We start from the raw sequence: 20,040 nt of genomic DNA, 5'->3' as shown, positions 1-20,040 counted from the left end.
AAACTATTCTTACCAACCATATCCAAACCAATGCACAGATGCATACACACACATGTAGTATGCAAACACTTACAATACACACATACACAGCAGGACATGGCTTTGTCGGTAAACCCCAGAAAGGGATATGGAGGACAGACACAACCAACTACTTGTAGGAGTGTGTTATAACAGAGGGCAGAGCCCTTTGCATTCATCCCACTGTAATTCAATTGGGCTGGTGTATGAATCAGCCTCAGTTCACCATTACACACACACACACACACACACACACACAAACTGGGCTAAAATTGTGCCATAGCTCCACTGACCCATATTGCCTCTTAGCCCAACCTCAGACAGAACTTGGACTGTCCCTCAGTGTCACACAGATCTTCACTGACTCAGTCCAACAGTCTCGAGGGACAGTGTCATCTAATATGGAGGTCTCACAGACATCAAAATCAATGTACTTAGTGCATTGTTTACTGTTTGTTTATTGTTTACTATGATCTCTTTAAGCCCACCAAAGACCTTGTCTTCTAAAAGTGTAGTGATAACCATTTACATTTGAGTCATTTATCAGATGCTCTTATGCAGATTGACTTACAGGAGCAATTAGGGTTAAGTGCCTTGCTCAAGGGCACATCTACAGACTTTTCACCTAATCGGCTCAGGGATTCGAACCAGCGATCTTTCAAGTACTGGCCCAACACTCTTAACCACTAGACTACCTGCCGCCACATTGCTGTAATATCCTAGTTAAGTTTTATGGTAGTGATTTGCGATATTGCTCTTGGCTTTCCTACTCTATGGACTGTTCCTACAATGATTATAATTGAGGATTATATGGACCGTGGCTCCAATGATACTAAAACCAGTATAAAGGATAAGACCAATCTCTGTACAGATTGGGCATCTGCCATCTCAATCACACACCTCATCTCTGGCCATTAGGCCTGCTGGGAGATTACCTACTGCTGACCTGCCACAGGAAACTGTCAGGGTCAAGAGGTCAGGGTCAAGATCACTGAACAGTTTAACTGTGTAGCCACATACTAATGAGAAACTGTGTGTCTGCAGGGGTAGGAGAACAGAGGGTCATTATGTCATGATTAGGGCCTTGAGTTGGGAGAGGTTCTATTGGGGTCACAGTAAAAGCAAAACGTGTGTGTGTGTCCGTGTGTCTGTGTGTGTGTGTGTGTGTGTCCGTGTGTATGCGTACCTGCATGTGTGTGTGTCTCAATTTGAGTGTATGTGCACACACACATTTGTGTGAGCTCTCCTGTTGTGTGAACAAAATCACGTTGGCATGGCGACCCTGTCTGTTCGATACATCTGTGCCAGCTCTCATTGCCATCATCATCTCCATCAGCGCCAGTCAGGAGGTGATAGCCAACCAGGGACTAGCCACCGCACATACATTTGCATGCTAATCCACACAGATGCTCGCTAATTTCTGATCTCTCCCAGCTGATTGGTTCATTCGGTGAGTTACAGGATTAAGGGAAATACATATCTTGGCATTGATCTGCATAATGTGCCTTTGCTCTATTACTCACAGCCAGAAGGGTTTTATAACAATGGGTTGGATGAGTTTAGGGAGGAGGGGGTGTTGTTGAAGGAGGGGTCTTTATTTTTATTTAATTTTTTATTTCACCTTTATTTAACCAGGTAAGCCAGTTGAGAACAAGTTCTCATTTACAACTGCGACCTGGCCAAGATAAAGCAAAGCAGTGCGATAAAAACAACAACACATAGTTACATATGGGGTAAAACAAAACAAAGTAAAAAATACAACAGAAAAAATATATATACAGTGTGTGCAAATGTAGCAAGTTATGGAGGTAAGGCAATAAATAGGCTATAGTGCAAAATAATTACAATTAGTATTAACACTGGAATGATAGATGTGCAAGAGATGATGTGCAAATAGAGATACTGGGGTACAAATGAGCAAAATAAATAACAATATAGGGATGAGGTAGTTGGGCGGGCTAATTTCAGATGGGCTGTGTACAGGTGCAGTGATCGGTAAGGTGCTCTGACAACTGATGCTTAAAGTTAGTGAGGGAGATAAGTGTCTCCAGCTTCAGAGATTTTTGCAATTTGTTCCAGTCATTGGCAGCAGAGAACTGGAAGGAATGGCGGCCAAAGGAGGTGTTGGCTTTGGGGATGACCAGTGAGATATACCTGCTGGAGCGCATACTACGAGTGGGTGTTGCTATGGTGACCAATGAGCTAAGATAAGGCGGGGATTTGCCTAGCAGTGATTTATAGATGGCCTGGAGCCAGTGGGTTTGGTGACGAATATGTAGTGAGGACCAGCCAACAAGAGCGTACAGGTCACAGTGGTGGGTAGTATATGGGGCTTTGGAGACAAAACGGATGGCACTGTGATAGACTACATCCAATTTGCTGAGTAGAGTGTTGGAGGCTATTTTGTAAATGACATCGCCGAAGTCAAGGATCGGTAGGATAGTCAGTTTTACGAGGGCATGTTTGGCAGCATGAGTGAAGGAGGCTTTGTTGCGAAATAGGAAACCGATTCTAGATTTAACTTTAGATTGGAGATTTTTAATGTGAGTCTGGAAGGAGAGTTTACAGTCTAACCAGACACCTAGGTATTTGTAGTTGTCCACATACTCTAGGTCAGACCCGTCGAGAGTAGTGATTCTAGTCGGGTGGGCGAGTGCAAGCAGCGTTCGGTTGAAGAGCATGCATTTAGTTTTACTAGTGTTTAAGAGCAGTTGGAGGCTACTGAAGGAGTGTTGTATGGCATTGAAGCTCGTTTGGAGGTTTGTTAACACAGTGTCCAATGAAGGGCCAGATGTATACAAAATGGTGTCGTCTGCGTAGAGGTGGATCTGAGAGTCACCAGCAGCAAGAGCGACATCATTGATATACACAGAGAAAAGAGTCGGCCCAAGAATTGAACCCTATGGCACCCCCATAGAGACTGCCATAGGTCCAGACAACAGGCCCTCCGATTTGACACATTGAACTCTATCTGAGAAGTAGTTGGTGAACCAGGCGAGGCAGTCATTTGAGAAACCAAGGCTATTTAGTCTGCCAATAAGAATGCGGTGGTTGACAGAGTCGAAAGTCTTGGCCAGGTTCTTAGACAGAGGTACAGCTGTGCCCCTCAACAGTTTAGGCATCTAGGGTTTTAGTGCTCCATTCCATTTAAACTCAAGCTAATTCCTGAAATTGAATCAGACATAGGATTTGAAACCCTTTCTGAAACCCGATCTACATAATGGGATGTTACCTGATGTAATGGATGAATCAATGCCACTCGTTTGGTGGCTGAGCCAGAATACCACTGGATGTGTCTGTCTAACATCTCATACCAACCAACCAGCACCTCCTCCCCCATCCATCCCAGTAACCGTACTAATCATCAACCTAACATGATGACATGTCATGGTTTTGCTACTCATGTAACCTGGCTTAGACTTTCTCCTCATGGTGACCTCTATAAAGATCTGTTGGCCTGGCATCAATGCACCAGGATTGGGAATCTTGTAAAACACACAAAATCACACAATCACTTTTTGACCAACCTTAATCAGTTTCATCTAGAAATACATGTTTCACATTGCAATACATGTTCATATAAAGTAATTGCCTTTCACAATGCAATTTTCACATTACTTTTGATATGATTCTCCTCTAATTTGTTAAAATACATTTTACTATTACTTAATCCGACCGCTCTTAATTGATAATCACTTAACCATTTGGTAAACCTATAGATTTTATACTGGTTTGTCTCCTACAGATTTTGAGAACTACATAATGAAAATGTATGTTTGTTAAGTATAAACGTGAAGTATGATATATATTGTAATGCACTATTACGATTATTATGATTTTACTTCACAGTAAGTTTTAAAACATCAGATAATGACAAGATCAGAGATGTACTATATGTAATGCATCCCCTATACTGTAAACATATATCCAAAATGAAGTTGCTGGGGTATTTTACTTTACTACAATTGCATTGGCCAATACAGTACTGTAATACTGTAATATATGCCATTTACGAAGCAGGCGTTTTTATCCAAAGTGACAACAGTGAGTCCACACATTTTTGTATGTGACCCCAGTGGGACTCAAACCCACCACCCTGATGTTGCTAGTGTCAAGCTCTTAATGCTGTAACTGAGCCACATACAGGACCACTATATAATACATACGTACAATACAATACTGTAAAATACAATACATGATTACAATACAAGTGGAAGGTGTATGATTGCCATCCCCATGAGCGTGTCACCCTCCTCCAGGCTATGGATGAGACATGCAATGACATCAATCCAGACCTATGTCAGGCTTGGATTTGCCATACCCCCAAAAACATCCCCAGGTACATGAACAATGAGGACATTTACTGTGATGTCGATGACAACTTATAGACAAATGCTCAAGACAGGCTTGATGCAAGCTAGTGCCTGCTAAACATTGTTTCTTTCATTCATTTCATTTGATTACAGTACACCTATGTTGTAATGACATCTGAACAATATATTTTTGCATCAATGATTGTGAAAGATGTCTTTAATGATCACACCTTTGATCACACATAGGATAGGAATTATGGAAATAAGATTTTGGTGGGTCAACATTGATGGGTAGTGCCAGTGTATTGCCTAATGTGAAAACAGTGTAATATTCTGTAATGTACAGTACTGTAGCTTACTGCATTCAAAGGGCAATTTTGAAACATGTATCTTGCATGTTTTGCTATTCGATTAACTGGTTGTTAAAATAAGTAAATTGAGAAGATATCATTATGTTGTGTTTTGGTGATTAAATCAATGTTCTCATGGTATTTCACAGTAAACTTACAGTATATTTTGGATCAATGGTTGTGTGGTGAAAGTCTCCAAACAAAATAAATGCACAATAAAAGGTTTTGAATATAAGACTTGCTGATTTACAAGTGTTACCTGTTTGGAGTTTTGTACTAAGAGTTCACCACAAAACGGTATTATACATTGTCTGTGGTTGAGACTCTGATAGGCTGTGGAACTTTGGCCAGTGTTGACCATACTCATATGATGCCTAAAATATGGAAATATAATTAGGGCAAGAAAATAGAATAGAATATGGAAATAGAATTAGGGCATGTGTATGTGTGTGTGTGTAGGTGTGTGTGTGTGTGTGTGTGTGTGTGTGTGTGTGTGTGTGTGTGTGTGTGTGTGTGTGTGTGTGTGTGTGTGTGTGTGTCTGTGTCTGTCTGTCTGTCTGTCTGTCTGTCTGTCTGTCTGTCTGTCTGTCTGTCTGTCTGTCTGTCTGTATGTATGTATGTATGTATGTATGTATGTATGTATGTATGTGATTGATTGTGCATGTGTGGGTCGCGTGACTACCACACTACAACCGAATGGTTGAAATTGATCTGGCAAAACAATGGAAGTTTCCTCATAAACGTCCTTGTAAAGCATCCAGGAACAAGTGTTGCTTTATATTCTCTAGTCTACAGCACTGAGCTGCTTCATATGGGAGTCAATTTTTCATTTACATGGACATACATGGTTTTCTCTCTCTATCTCTCTCTCTCTCTCTCTCTCTCTCTCTCTCTCTCTCTCTCTCTCTCTCTCTCTCTCTCTCCGTCTCCCTCTCTCTCTCTCTCTCTCTCTCCCTCTCTCTCTCTCTCTATCTGTCACCCTCTCGCTCTCTCCGTCTCTCTCGCTCTCTCTCTCGCCCTCTCCCTCTCTCTCGCTCTCTCTCCTTCTCCCTCTCTCTCTCTTTCTCTCTCTCTCTCTCTCTCTCTCTCTCTCTCTCTCTCTCTCTCTTTGTGTGTGTGTGTGTGTGATGGGGAACTGTTTTCCACCCTCCATCTCATTCACTCATCAGGCTAGCCCATACTTTCTAAACACATTGTCAAGGGTGTAGATATCTGTTATTGTAATGTAGACAGAGATAATGGATTTGATTGGGTTCAATTTCATGTTGTTTATCTCTGGTATGTTAGTAAATTAGATTTCTTCCATCTGGATGCCTTGCCTATGATGTAAGGGCATGATGGCTGTCTGTGCCAGAGTATTTGTGTGTGTGTGCGTGTGTGCGTGTGTGAGTGCACTCATTTCATCTCTCACCTGCAGAAGACACCCATGCCCTCCAGAAGGTAGCACTGGCCTCCGTTGAAGCAGTAGCTGGGTAGTGTGTCACAGGGGGAGCGGCAGGTTCCATTCTGCTTCACATAGCCCTGGCGGCAGCCACCGGCCCCGTCTGAGCCATCCACTGGTAATGCTGGAGGGGCGGCCGCAGGGCCCTCTGGAGCAGCAGCAGCACCCCCACTGGGCAGCCTCTTGTCTGGGGTGAAGGAGCCGGAACCTGGGGGAGCCCTGGGCCCGGAGCGGGATGGAGGCGCAGCAGTTAGCCTCAAGTCGTCATCCCCATCCAGGGTATCGGTAGTGGTGCTGTATGAGTACTCGTCAGAGGTGGGCGACGCACCGTCCTCGTACGGCTTGAGGTAGTCATAGTTGTCTGGCATGGCCCAGGAAGTGGGGTCACCGCCCTGGAGCTCGTGGGCCAATGAGGAGGGAGAGGGTGGGGCCAGGTCCAGGCCGTGGCCGTGGCCACGAGAGGCGGGGTCGAAGAAGTCCACGGTGAGGACGTCCGAGCGGGAGGGGTTAGCGGCGGCGGGGGGCGGGGCAGTGGTGGTGGCCAGATTGGCTACTCCTTCTTGGTAGCGGCGGTCCAGGTCGAAGACGTTGTCTCTGCTGTTGAGCCATGTTGGGTAAGTGTGCTCCTCTTCATCCTCTTCCTCCTCCGTGCCACGGGGGTTGCTAGGCAGCAGGAGCTCTGTCTCTGCTGAGTCGGGGCTGATCCTGGGCGGGGTTACCACCTCCTCCTCGGCTGGCAACACCCCTTCTCCCAGCATGCCGCTGCCCTGCTCCTCTTCGGAGCGGGGAATGCGACTGACCTTCTGGGTCACCGTGACGACGGGGCTGAAAGAGCTGCTGACCCCGGTCACCTCGATAACGACATCATTCACTTTGGCCGCTTCCTCGACCTTACTGGGCAGGGATGTCACGTTGGCTATGGTGTCCAACTCAGTGACATTGGCCCCCAGAGTGTTCCCTGCAAACATACAGAAAACAATGTTGTCAGGGGTCAGGTCTCATAACCACACACAGCCATGAGTCAATTTCCTTTTATCAATCTGTCCACTAAATGTCATTCATAATACAAAACACAGACACAGGACTTGACTATAAGCAGCAGAGATACAGATGTAGGATCTTAATTTGAAAAATAATCCTGCAGCAACAACAAATGTGAATTATTATGTGCATTATAATGAATGGACATTTCTTTGTAGGGGTTGATACATTTTTTGTTAGGGCAAGTGAAGTCTGACATTTTTAAAGTGGAAATTACAAACTTTAGAAGCCTTTTTAAACATCGGATACACTACAAGTTTGCATTTCCTGCATTCCCTGCGATTCTCAGCAACAAAATAAATTAACATCCTACATCTGTAGTAAACAAACACCAACCGAACAAACTATCGGATGACCAGTGACTTTCTTGCATTGAGGCTTCAGCCCAGAATCCACACACGAGTTGTGTCAACTATGCCAGTCAATGACTGAACATATCGTGACTCAATTCCCTAGTCATTGGGCGGGATCTGTCTCCCATGCTGGCTCAGCAGTCCAGCATTACCCTGAGGCTAAAATGCAAAACAAATTAAACCAAGATGGACTGGCCATATAGTTATCCACTGGTCAATTACTTCAGCCAAGTGTAGCTCCTTATTCCTCCCCTAAAGCAGCTTTGGTGAACCCCATGGATTAAGTGTAATCATTTACTAATGTCCTTGAATGGCAAGGAGCTGGGATTAGGGATTATGGTTTGGGGTTTAGGGTCTCCGGGGCTCCCTGTGGGGGGTGGAGTGATCTGGAGGGGAGATGGTCATATGCCATCTTCACCCTGCAGTCTCACAGAGAGCAGCGCTGAGAGAAACACAGTGAGACACATTACTTTAACCAGACAAACATGTAGTTCAGTGAAAGAGTGTTGGACTTACTTGTCAGTAAGAGAGACCAACATGATTTCTTTCACAGAAATGCCATCTTCATATTTAATAAGAGCTATGCCATTTTTGACGTGATGTCTAGGTTTTAGTGTGGCGTCCAAGAAAAACATTCACACCCACACAAACCAATATCTCATATGAAACAATATAACTATTTCTTCATTAAAAGTGGTGCATGACAACCAAATAAGTCACAAAACTTCAACAAAACCATTTGCTATTATACTAGCATTATTTGTAATAAATATACAGTAGGCCTATAGAGTATTACATTACTAAGCAGATAAAGGTTGTTAATGGGTGCCGTCACATTAGTATTATGGTAGCAGCCAGGTGGAATCCTGGGCTTATTTCTGCTGTAGTCAGAGAAACAGAGGCTTTTGAAATGAGGGTGAATTTTGGGTTAATCCATCCATCCACCAGATACACTCAATTCTGCTACTCACACTGCTGTTAAAGACATCATCTGACATTCTGAGCAGCATCGCTTCTGCCAAAACCACTATGGACCGCCACCCTTACACACATATTCAGGGAATATACTATTAAGGAACATACTGTACACACACACACACGCACACACACAGAGACACACGGACAGACGCACACACACACACAGAGACGCACGGACACACACACACACCCACACACAAACACACACCACAAACACACACACAGGCATTCCCTCATTAAGTGATGGACTCTACAGGGAACAGAACAGGCTAGCTAACTCTGTGTGAGTAGTCCCCAGAGGAGAAGGCTGCTCAACAGACAGCTCCCTCCGACGGTAAAGAGACACTTTAGTCACACTTCTGTGTTTGTTCAGCTCTAACAACCACTCATTCACTTTGTGTCTTTTATAGTTGTATGTTTGGAAAGCAAACAGAGAGAGAAAGTAACGTTCCAAAGACAAGGTCTGTCTCACTGTTTCTGGAAAAATGGCCAAACAGTAACCTTGGCTAAGTCTTGGTTTCCTGTTGTTTTCACCATCAACAACTATATCAGTATAGCGGGCTAACAGCCTGAGAAATGTTATTGTGATGCACGGCTATCATTTATGTGCAGTATTAATGTCTAGTTTTCATGGATGTCGGGTTTGTTAGGGTTATGAAGTCAGGAATACAGGAGTTCAACTCTTTCATCAAGTAAAACATCCCATACATGTGGTTCTCTCTTCTAAAAGGTCATATAATCATTATATAAGCAATGTCATATCATGGAGAATCATAGGCTGTCCAAAACTAGAATCTTCAAGCGATTACTTCAAGATAAAAATAAATCATCTTCAAAGGCTTCTTAAACCTTTTACTGCAGTGGGCTAAATCAGGGTCAGGGTTTCTTGGTAGTCTTAAACCTCTTAAATGTAAAGTCCCCATATTTGGGGACCCTATTAGATTTATTTTATTAAATTCAGTTTGGTATGAGAACGGTAGCCCCTATCTGCAAATGTAGGGTGTCTGCGGAAAGCTGAGTATCTTGGCTATTGATCGGTGCCTTCAAATCTTTGGTGTGATTTACTACCATATATGGGCATACATATTTATAAGGGCAGGCCGAGCCGATTACCTAATTTCAAGATGGCTGCTACCTACATTCTGGTTAGCGTTGTGAAGTATAAACAAAATAAACACGGAATACGTTGATACACACCGAAAGCCGGGATTCCACAGATCATGAGGATATCTTATTTGTCTGCCTGTGACCTACCGTTATTGATCACCAGCCCGAGAGTCAAAATGTTTATTTTACACAACGTTTTCACCAAACATCTTACAGGGTAAGCTTCAATTTGGTCTGTGTTTGAGCTATAGCTACATGGGGGGTATCAAATGAATCCTTAGGTTGGTATGAACAAATCTAGACAATGTTATCTGATCATGTATGACTTAATGGCAACATCGAATGTCCACCGAGTGACTATATATTTGCTCATCAAATATATGATGTTGCCTGCTTACGCGCTGTAGGCATCCATTACACAGGGGATTGGCTACTATGTCACCTTGACAGTCTTTTAGCCAATGAGATAAACTTTCCAGGGATATGCAGTTGACCTGGGTGGGACAAAGCAAGGCCTAGAACCTTTTATGCGTAATGCAAACTATTGCTACCTGGCTCAGAAACGTGGAAACCTCCCGTGACCACACCTGACACCACTTACTAAAACATCTGCCCATTTCTAATTGTTAGTTCTATCAATCCCATTATTTTTTCGGACATTGTTCACATGTTGTGGAAGCCATCTGATGTGTTTCCAGCTCTAGTCATCAATAATTCACTTATAGCTTGTCAATGAAAGATTACTTTCAAAATAAAAAATACTTATTTTGTGTGTTATTTTGATCTTGTGTATTCTGAACTATGTAACTCCTATCTATTTTCTGATCATTTCCTCATAATCTCCCAGATGTGTTCTTTCCAAATATACCAAGTTTTTGCACATGAATAGCAGTTACTCTTGGGTATGTCTATTTAGGTGGAAATCTACATTTTGCCATGAAACAAAAGTATACACCTCACACACATGGTTATGGGCTTAAAGAAAAGAAGACACCTGTACCATGTCAGATATAGAGTTGAAATGTATTACATTTCAGTTTGCATACCAATATAACACTTTATATACATCACAGAAGACTGAAATATAACAAAACCGTTTGACATAGAAACACCGGATTTTCAGCAGGTTTTTTGAAATAATGTTAATTAATTATGAAATAATGAAATATATGAATAACATTCCACCCATGAGGCCACTAGAGGGCGATTTGGTAATTTGACTGCAGGAAAGGTTATTAATCACTCATCTACGTAGACACACACACTCTCTCTCTCTCAACCCCTTCCGTTTCTCTCTCTGTCTGTCTCTCTCTCTCTAGGGAGGACACCAGCGGTGCTCTTGAAGAGCCACCCTATTGGAGGCAGCAGTGTGCCTGTCTGCCAGGGAGCTTTGCTGCTTCTCTGAAGTGAGTTTCAATTAAAAATGTCTCCTCACATAGAGTCTTGTTAGCCTAATTGGATTAACAAGGAGCCTTTTGACGGGCCGCTGATTTTATTGGGCACCACCGGCCAGGATTAGGGTTGTAAAATTCTGTGAACTTTTAATAAATTCCCTGGTTTTCCAGAAATTCTGGTTGGAGGTTTCTGGATTCCAGAAATCCTCCAACCGGGATTTCGGGAAAACCAGTGCATTTTTTGAAAGTTCACAGAATTTTGCAACCCTAGCCAGGACCCATAGATAGAGAACCACTGTGAACAGCATATCTCTCACTGGTACACATAGCTCCTCATCGCCTGACCATGGAACAAATAAAGGCTTTTGATTCAATAAGGATAACTGAAGTGATCCTTTTAGGTTTAGTCATAGAGACTTCTGCTCACATGCAGGGAGAGTGGGCCTGCCTGTATATGTGCAGCTGTTTCTGAAGTCAAACTAGAACACATGAAGGCACTTACGCCATTCTTGGAGTTACTTGAGTTGAGGTTTCCATTGAAAGACTTGTAAACACCAGAGACAAATAGCAGTTTAATTCTCTTTAAACAATGTGAAGAAACTGATTTGATTTATCCAGTTGCAAGGCAAGACTATTAATACCAATCTAAAAATACTTCATATTGCGTTTGAGAACAAGCAGTTTGTGACTGTTTGTGATCAAGCAAAGTTTTAGGAGATCAGAGAATAGAAAACCTGCATGAATGATCTAAAGAAGGTTATTTGAGGTAGAATAACAAAGCCGAAAAATGCAATGTAATTTAAAGCCTAACTTGAGGTAGGCCTACAGACGCAAACTTTTGTGTAAATCATGGATTGATATCAAAGGGAGACTTACGTGAGATAGAGGTAGGTTACTTACCTATTCAGTATGAGTAACCAACATCCTGAACACCAACCCAATCCCAGCCAACAAGCTACACTGTGCCCACTATGACACAGAGCATGTTAACAAGGCTGTGGTATGCGGGATGCCCAATAAAATTGACATTAGATCCACAGGTCCAGCAGGGTGGCAGCCTGGCATGATGCCACAATGGCCTGAATGGGCATTGCCAGGGTAGGGACAGATCCCTGTTTAGACGTGGTCTCCTCACCGTCCCTGGTCACCGCTGATTGTCCCCCTGGCCCAGATGGAATGAGGCTCACAGGGGCCACAGCGGACCCACGGCCAAGGGCTGTCGGAGAGCAGTGTGTGGCGGTCTGGGATGGTGGGGGGGGTAAAGTGGTCTTTGTGCTCCCCTTTCAAACGTAACAGTCAGACAGTGTTACATAAGGAACCCCCTCACCCCTTAAAGGGTATTCTGAGGTGCATGGGGGGGGTAGATTCCAGCCCCTGTGGTGGAGGGCGTGGGTGGCGGTAATGAGAGGTATTTGGCGTTGCCAGGGGCGATGTTAACAGGGTTGGTTTTGGCTAGCTGCCGGGCCTTTTGTTTCCTGGTTAGTTGGGATGCGCTGCCTACCTCCAAATGAAACGGGGGGTTGTGATTGGCTATGACAGACAGTAAAGAGGACAGTGATTGGGTGTGACAGACAGTGTATGCTGACAATGTATGCTGACCCAGACAGAAGGATATAGGGGTGAAGGGTCAGAGGTCAGGGTGGCCAGAGCAGTGAGATAAAGTACAGCCCTGCTGGCTGTAGCTGCAAATAAATATCTCTGTTTATATCTCTGGGAAAGAGAGGGAGAGAAAGAGAGAAAGTAGTTGAGAGAGAAATTGAAAGATAGAGTGGAGGGAGGCACTAGGAGAGTAAGCGAGAGAGAGTATGGAGATGCCAAGAGTGAGCGAGTGTGAGATAGGAGGATGGTGTAGTGGAAAAGATGAGTAGACGGAATGGCAGTTAGGAGCGCATGAGAGAGAGAGAGATAAACAGCAAAGGATGATGGTCAAGTGAAAAGGATGATGAGGTTGTGTGTGAGAAAGTGAGTCTGACTGATCACTCGTTTCCATTGATTTTACAGTGAGCTCCTCTAAACAATCCTCAAGAGAGGACCTCCATACTATATGTAGACACGCACATACACACACACTATATAACCATTATGAATAATGCATTAACCTTTTTCTCTTTACTCAATACAACTCATTAATATCTATGAAAGTGGAAATGCATGGGTCTGCATTCAGCCTTAATTGAATACCCCTGCATTGATTTCCACCGATCACTCTGCCACTCTCTCCATCTCTCTCTCTATCCCTTCCTCCCTTCATCACATAAAGCCTTTCATTTCTGTGCTCAACAGGTGGCAGGCTGGAGGAGGGATGGGTTGCCGTGGCAACAGTCTTGCCCTCACTGTGCAGAGAGAGAATTGATGCAGCGTTGCTAACCTAACAGATCTGCATCATGCACTAGCACACAAACACGCGCATGCACTAGCACGTACACGCACACGCACAACGTACATGCACTCACACACAACAAGGACAAAATGCTAATACTCACATTTTCAGACATAAATATTCATTGCGTAAGAACAAAGGGCGTGTGTGCAGGTGTGTGGTTTACATAACACTTGCTGTTGTGTGTGTGCCTGGTTGTGTGTGTGCCTGGTTGTGTGTATGCCTGGTTGTGTGTGTGTATGTGTGTTATCAAAATACAGAACAGGGATCCTGTCCTCTCTAAGCATGCCCCTCCGGTGTCCATACTCCATACTCCTTTATCTTCCTGCTTTTCCCCTGATTGGTTTAAAGCAGAGGTACTAGGACCCCTGGGGTACTTGGCCTATCCACAGGGCTACTTGAGAAGACTCATGATACCATAGTCTTACTGGTGAAATGCACATGAGAGGGTACCACAGGGGTACTCTAGGCAGAGCAAAATTCAGTTGGTGGTATACAGTAAGCGGAAAAGGTTGGGAACCACTGGTTTAAGTGATTAGCCTAATTAAAAATCAAGGATTCTATAAACTCCCAGCTTTGGAAGGCATCACACAGACCACATTAATCCAGCCATCAGTAAGCTTATTATCTATTTTTCTTATTTTTCTTTCATTTGTTCTTTTGTTCTTTCTTGGGCTGGTTCAGCTGAATGTGGTGGTGTGGTGGACTTCTTTATTAATATATAATCATAATAATATATGCCATTTAGCAGACGCTTTTATCCAAAGTGACTTACAGTCATGCATACATTTTACATATGTGTGGTCCAGGGAATTGGATCCACTGTCCTTGTGTTGCAAGTGCCATGCTCTACCAACTGAGCTACAGAGGACCACCTCTTTGACAGGGGGAGGTAGGGGAATGAATGCTAATAGGACAGGGCTCAACTATAGAAGCCGTCTCGGTGATGTAATACGCTCCGCTCGCATTGCAGAGCGCGGTTCCCTTTGTGGAGACAAGATGTGCGCTGACACACTAGGAGGCGCGTGAACAGATATGAACTTGCTGACACACACATACTACTAGAACATGCAAGAACACAAGGATACACACTTATTCTTAACATTATCACAACCTTTGGGAATGCTCACACACACTTTTAAACAGCTGGCCGGGTCAAGCCAACCGACACCTATGTTAATGGTCCCCTGTTGGCAACTGCAGGCAGAACCTTGGAGCATGGGGGCGCAGGTGGTAGGACAGAGAGAACGGGATAACACTATTTGGTCTTCTTTTCTGCTTCTCTCCATGCTTCTCCTCTGACGATGAGATGCAAAGTCACCGCACAATCCTCCTGAAGGAACACCTAGAGCTGCTTGGGAAGGAGGGTGTGCCTAAAACGGGTTTCATGTTACACATGCAGAGGCATCTTTGCGCTGAGCAAGCCATTGTTTGAGATGGAGGGAGATGGAGTGCAGAGATTCTACCAAGCAGCAATGTGAGGTGCTGAGGGTTGAGGTCGTCCACCCAAGGTTCTAATGATTTCAGCTCTCCATTGGTTAAGTGTCCAACCTAGCAGTGAACAAAGCTCATTGTATGAATAATGTGAAATGAGTAATGTATAATACTGGGATTTCACAGAGCACATACCACAGTGGCATCATACAGAACAGAGAGAGAGAGAGAGAGAGAGAGAGAGAGAGAGAGAGAGAGAGAGAGAGAGAGAGAGAGGAGAGAGAGAGAGAGAGAGAGAGAGAGAGAGAGAGAGAGAGAGAGAGAGAGAGAGAGAGAGAGAGAGAGAGAGAGAGAGAGAGAGAGAGAGAGAGAGAGAGAGAGAGAGAGAGAGAGAGAGAGAGAGAGAGAGAGAGAGAGAGAGAGAGAGAGAGAGAGAGAGAGAGAGAGAGAGAGAGAGATAGATGCACTATTTCTCCAATTTACTTTAAATTGATTTTTAAATGACTGTTATGTGTGCTTTTTCCTAAACTGCTATAAAAAAGGCTGGGGGGGATTTGGTTTGAAGATTAACACACTGCGCTTCAAAGATAATCTGTCCGTGGCAGATGTGTGTCAGCTGGCCAGAGGAGAGCAGAGGAAACAAGGGAGAGGCAGGCAGGAGAGAGAGGCAGGCAGGTGGGCGGGAAGGCCGACCTTCCCAGAGTCCATCATTCCCAGAGTCCATCACCATGCTGGCCCCAGGGACATAAATCCTGGAAATGTGGCTGAGCCTTGACTACCATTACCCCCTCTATCACCCATCCAAACCCGCTCACACAGCCATCATTCTGAGTGGGGGAGGGGAGATGCCTATACATCCCTCACTACTATCCCCTAACCATCTGTTCACTTCACTATGGAAGACCGAAAATGGCGTCCAAGAAGAGGTGCCCAGACATGGAACCATTTATTTTCCAATTTTGTGGAACCATTTATTTTGTATTACTTATTTTTTGCTGCAGCACCCTCAGCACCCCTACTTTCCTGCAGCTATGATTTTATATTCTTGGCATGGCTGATGTTCTATTATATATCCACCCATTTAATCAGGGCATTTTGACATTGTTTGAGCATGTCTTGGCGCATCGGTACCGTCTTCAGTGCCCTGTTGCTGGGCGGTGATGGGCATAAACGGATCTTCTTTTTGCCGGTTGGACAATAGCTCACCAACCCGGACCAGCGACGCGCTAAGGAGATTCCAGTCTCCAGAGGCTACACAGACGTTTTTTTTTACTGACATATGGAGAAATAAATATAGCCTAACATCCCATCCTTCGGTTGACTACATTGCCTGTAAGTAGGTTCCAATTCACAACCATTGGACATCATCGTCCCATCCAAGCAGAAGTGGTCAAACATAACATCTAATGGTAATGGCGACCAAGTAGGGACATTGAAATAAAATGAATCGACTAGATTAGGTAGCCTATATCCCCATGATGTCACAGTGATTCTATCCCTGGCCTATTCATAGCCAACAACATTATTAAAATGTAAGAAGTGCTGTGATTCCGTACGAGACAATGAGGAAAGAGAGTTTTCAGTGTCTTTTCATGTTGTCTATAAAAGCCAAGGCGCGCTGTATTAGAATGTCTGTTCAGATTGCTTGATGAATAATGCAACAGGGACCCCGACCGTAATCCTGCCTTTGTGTCGCCTGGCTCCACCATTGCCATAGTGAGAGCAGCAGCCTAGGGGGAGCATCTTAGTGCATCGGCTCGCCACTATTACCCCGTAAAACCGATACAGAGAGTGGGTCATTGCTGAAAGGCAATTGTGACATCCGGCTCTCCAAAAACCAATACGACCACTACAACTTGCATGCAATTGCCTCTCTTTGGAATTGACCCATTGCCCGACAATATCCCATCCAGGATGTCATCTCATAATCCAAATAACATATTGGTTTGCGTCCTGGGCAAAGATAGCCAATGGTGCAGTGCTCAATGACACTATTCTGAGAGTGACTGCATGACCAGTCGGCTCTAGCCTACAATAGAAGACTCACTGGCCCCCTTTGTTGGACTGACTCTCTGTGCAAGTGTGTTTTGTCACTGGTTTCACGGTGGTCAGCCTATCATACACATCCGTGGGAAAACAAAGAGACAACCCATGCTTTCTTGTGAGTAAAAAAGTATATGATTTCTTACCATGTACAAAGAGGGGAATCAGAATGTTTGACAGCATCAGTAGCCTCCAGCATCCCGTGCAAAACCTCGTTTCCTTTCCGTTCATGCTTGCGTGTGATAATGGCCAGAAAAATCTGATAAAGAACCCTCTGAAAATGTATTGTTAAAAATGGAAATAATCCGAATTGTAAATAGTTTGATTTGATTTGTGCCCCCTATCCACGTTAGACTCCCGCCTCCCTGCGCTTCTCCATTGTCACTTCGTCTTGAGTGGTGTGCTAGTATTTACTTCTCCCGCTTCTTCAATTAACCACAGTTCAATCGTTCAAGGCCCCGTCGCCACCGAATATCGGCCAGACGGAGACCTCGCACAGCCAAGGATGGACGTTCCGTACTGGAGTTGAGTTGAGCGCAAGCGAAGGCTGCGGCTCCGTTTGTTTTTGATTAGAGCGATGGCACTTCACCATAGGACGACTGAGAACGCTCGGCGGAATGTGATGCGATCGACACTGTTCTCACCATCTGGGAAGGGAAAAGGGTTGTTGCTGCCCCCCTCCTCCCGTCTCCTACTTCTACCCCTCCTCTTCCCAAGGCTTTTTCCCTTTCAATAATTTGGACCAATTTGCTATTCAACTGAGACTATTGGATCTTGCCAGTACACACACTCAGCACCGCGCTTCAGCAGCCGTTTAAACACCAGTTATCAACAGAGACTTAAAATAAAAATTATAATAAGTGTGCGTGCGCGCGCGGGGGGGTGTGCTTATTTTCCACTGTCAAATGTTTCAAACATTTCCCTGAAGAGATTGATGGCTTTGGCCAAATGTTTGAATAAATCAAGTTAAATATAAATAGTGGGTTTTAAGCACTGTGCTCAAACTCCTATTCGGTGCATGGGCCATATGGCACATAACAGTTGGATGAGAGGGAGATTTAAAGTAAAGTATTGTTTTAATGCTTTAGAAACAACATGTTTTGGATAATTGTGTGTTAAGATCGAGAAACAAACGGCAGAGAGGGGGGCGGGGTTTGAGAGACTTTGGGATGCAGTGATGAATGCATGAGGGCCCAGGGTAGTGATGGTGGGGGTCCCATGCATTCTTTCACAAGCTACCAGCTCTCACAGTCTCAGGTCAGAATTAGGCTAGATGTTCATCCATGTTTCTCAAACGTCATATTTCGAAGTTCTTCCAAATGTCAAATTTCAAAGTGTCTAAGGTTACATTTAGGCATTAACTCTGGATTTTTACCGTTAGGGTTAAGTTTAGGCATTAAATCCAAATTCTTAAGGTTAGGCATTAACTCTGAATTGATAGGGTTAAAACAATAATATCAAAAACAACTTTCTATTGCTGGGATCCAACATGCAACCTTTGGAATCAGATGCAGATGCTTGAAGCTACTTAACAGTGCTCATTGTTGCCCCTAGTGGGCGGTTTCCACTTCATCTCCTGACGTTCTCAGACATGGATGGACTTCGAATACTGACTTGTATCACGGGTGACCTGGCTGGCCACAAGACCATGGAGGAAGAGGGGAAGAAGCCCCGGCAACAGGCTTTTATGTTGTGTGTGTGTGTGTGTGTGTGTGTGTGTATGTGTGTGTGCGTGTGCGTGTTTGTGTGAGCGTGTGAATGCTTGCCTGAGCGCGCGTGTGTGTATGTTACAAGTTAATACAAATTTAAAAAATCCTACATTTGTTAAATTAATTGTGAAAAGTAAGTCAAGTAGAAATGCAGTGTGTAACAAATGAATAATTGACTGTCCTATTTCAAATTAGACTATTCAACGATTTCACGTAGGCAGGGTTCAGCTAAATTAAGGATGGTTCTCACACATCCTACCTCTCCAACACACCTGACCTGAGGATGATCGCTTTGCTTTCCTATGAGGGCTTTGTGTGTGTGTGTGTGTGTGTGTGTGTGTGTGTGTATGTGTGTGCTCGCGCCCTGCAGTAAACCTCTTTGGGGGAGCAGACAGACAGACAGTGCAGTGATCTCAGACAAAGGGCTGGTGGCCACTCATTCTCCCCTCAATGGACTTTGCTGAGATCTTCAAATCATCTCTCAGAACTCTCCTTCACCAACCGCTCTCATAGTCTGCAGTCCCCATGCTTTTTAAACACATTATACAGAGACTTTGTTAGTATCCTCTATGTCCTGAGTGACTGTGTATATACTGTATTACAATTTGAGATGGGGTCGATTGAGTCAGAGCGACTTGACGTTCACTACCCCCTCTACTCACATGATAACCCCCTTTTATTTGCAGACATAGCCCTTAAGAAATGCACCCATCCGGAGCTGAATCATGTGTGAGTCAGGTTGAGGGGATTCCCCCAATGCCCAAATAGACCCCCCTAAACCACCTCACCCCAGATCTGTCTCTGGGCATCATGTACTCATTTTTGGGTTAATGCCTCTTACAGCTATCATGTATGCTCTAGCCAGGGCTGTTGTTATGACAGCCTCACCAATCGGTTTAATTTTGAACACGGGGCCGTCAACAACGTTGGGATTAGACAATAATCCTCACTCTCCTCTCCCCCAAAATATAATGACTGACCCCCCACCTCAGGGGAACAATTATTATCCGGTTGCGGTGACACAGGGGTACTGGGTGCAGGCAGGCAGACACACACACATACAACAAAACAAAACAAAACAAACAATGTAACAATTAGGCAGTTTCTCAGACACCCTGGGGCAAGACTGAGGTCATCGTAGGTCAGACTGGAAAGGTGAGAGATTCAAAGGTCATACCTACTCATCTAACCAAAACAAAAGACTGGGACATAATGGATTTTCCCCTCTGATTCCCGTGTTCTTCAATGTTCTAAGAACACCTCCCTTCAGCTCTGTTGTTGGAATGTTCTCAGAATGTTTCTAAAGCTATTGTACATTTACATTTAAGTCATTTAGCAGACGCTCTTATCCAGAGCGACTTACAAATCCACTTTTTTTTTTTTTTATGGGGGGTGGGGGAGGGAGGGGGTAGAAGGATTACTGTTATACTATTCCAGGTGTTCCTTAAAGAGGTAGGGTTTCAAGTGTCTCCGGAAGGT

At 44.2% G+C, this 20,040-nt stretch overlaps 1 protein-coding gene across 1 annotated transcript in view; it reads right to left on the bottom strand.

Moving 5' to 3' along the window:
• LOC123485665 (chondroitin sulfate proteoglycan 5-like) overlaps positions 1 to 17,657 on the bottom strand; it is a 32,960-nt gene extending 15,303 nt beyond the window's left edge. The window contains exons 1-2 of the mRNA XM_045216753.1: positions 16,999 to 17,657; positions 6,093 to 7,080 (exon numbers count right to left, since the gene is read on the bottom strand). Of these exons, the coding sequence (XP_045072688.1) occupies positions 6,093 to 7,080; positions 16,999 to 17,083 (1,073 nt within the window). The 5' untranslated portion in view covers positions 17,084 to 17,657. The remainder of the gene's footprint in view (positions 1 to 6,092; positions 7,081 to 16,998) is intronic.
• Between the last annotated feature and the right edge of the window lie 2,383 nt (positions 17,658 to 20,040).

Source organism: Coregonus clupeaformis, unplaced genomic scaffold (assembly GCF_020615455.1).
Source record: "Coregonus clupeaformis isolate EN_2021a unplaced genomic scaffold, ASM2061545v1 scaf0790, whole genome shotgun sequence".
In the NCBI taxonomy this organism is placed as follows: Eukaryota; Metazoa; Chordata; class Actinopteri; order Salmoniformes; family Salmonidae; genus Coregonus; species Coregonus clupeaformis.
The sequence above is the reverse complement of the archived record's forward strand: the minus strand, read 5'-3'. Positions and strand labels throughout refer to the sequence as shown.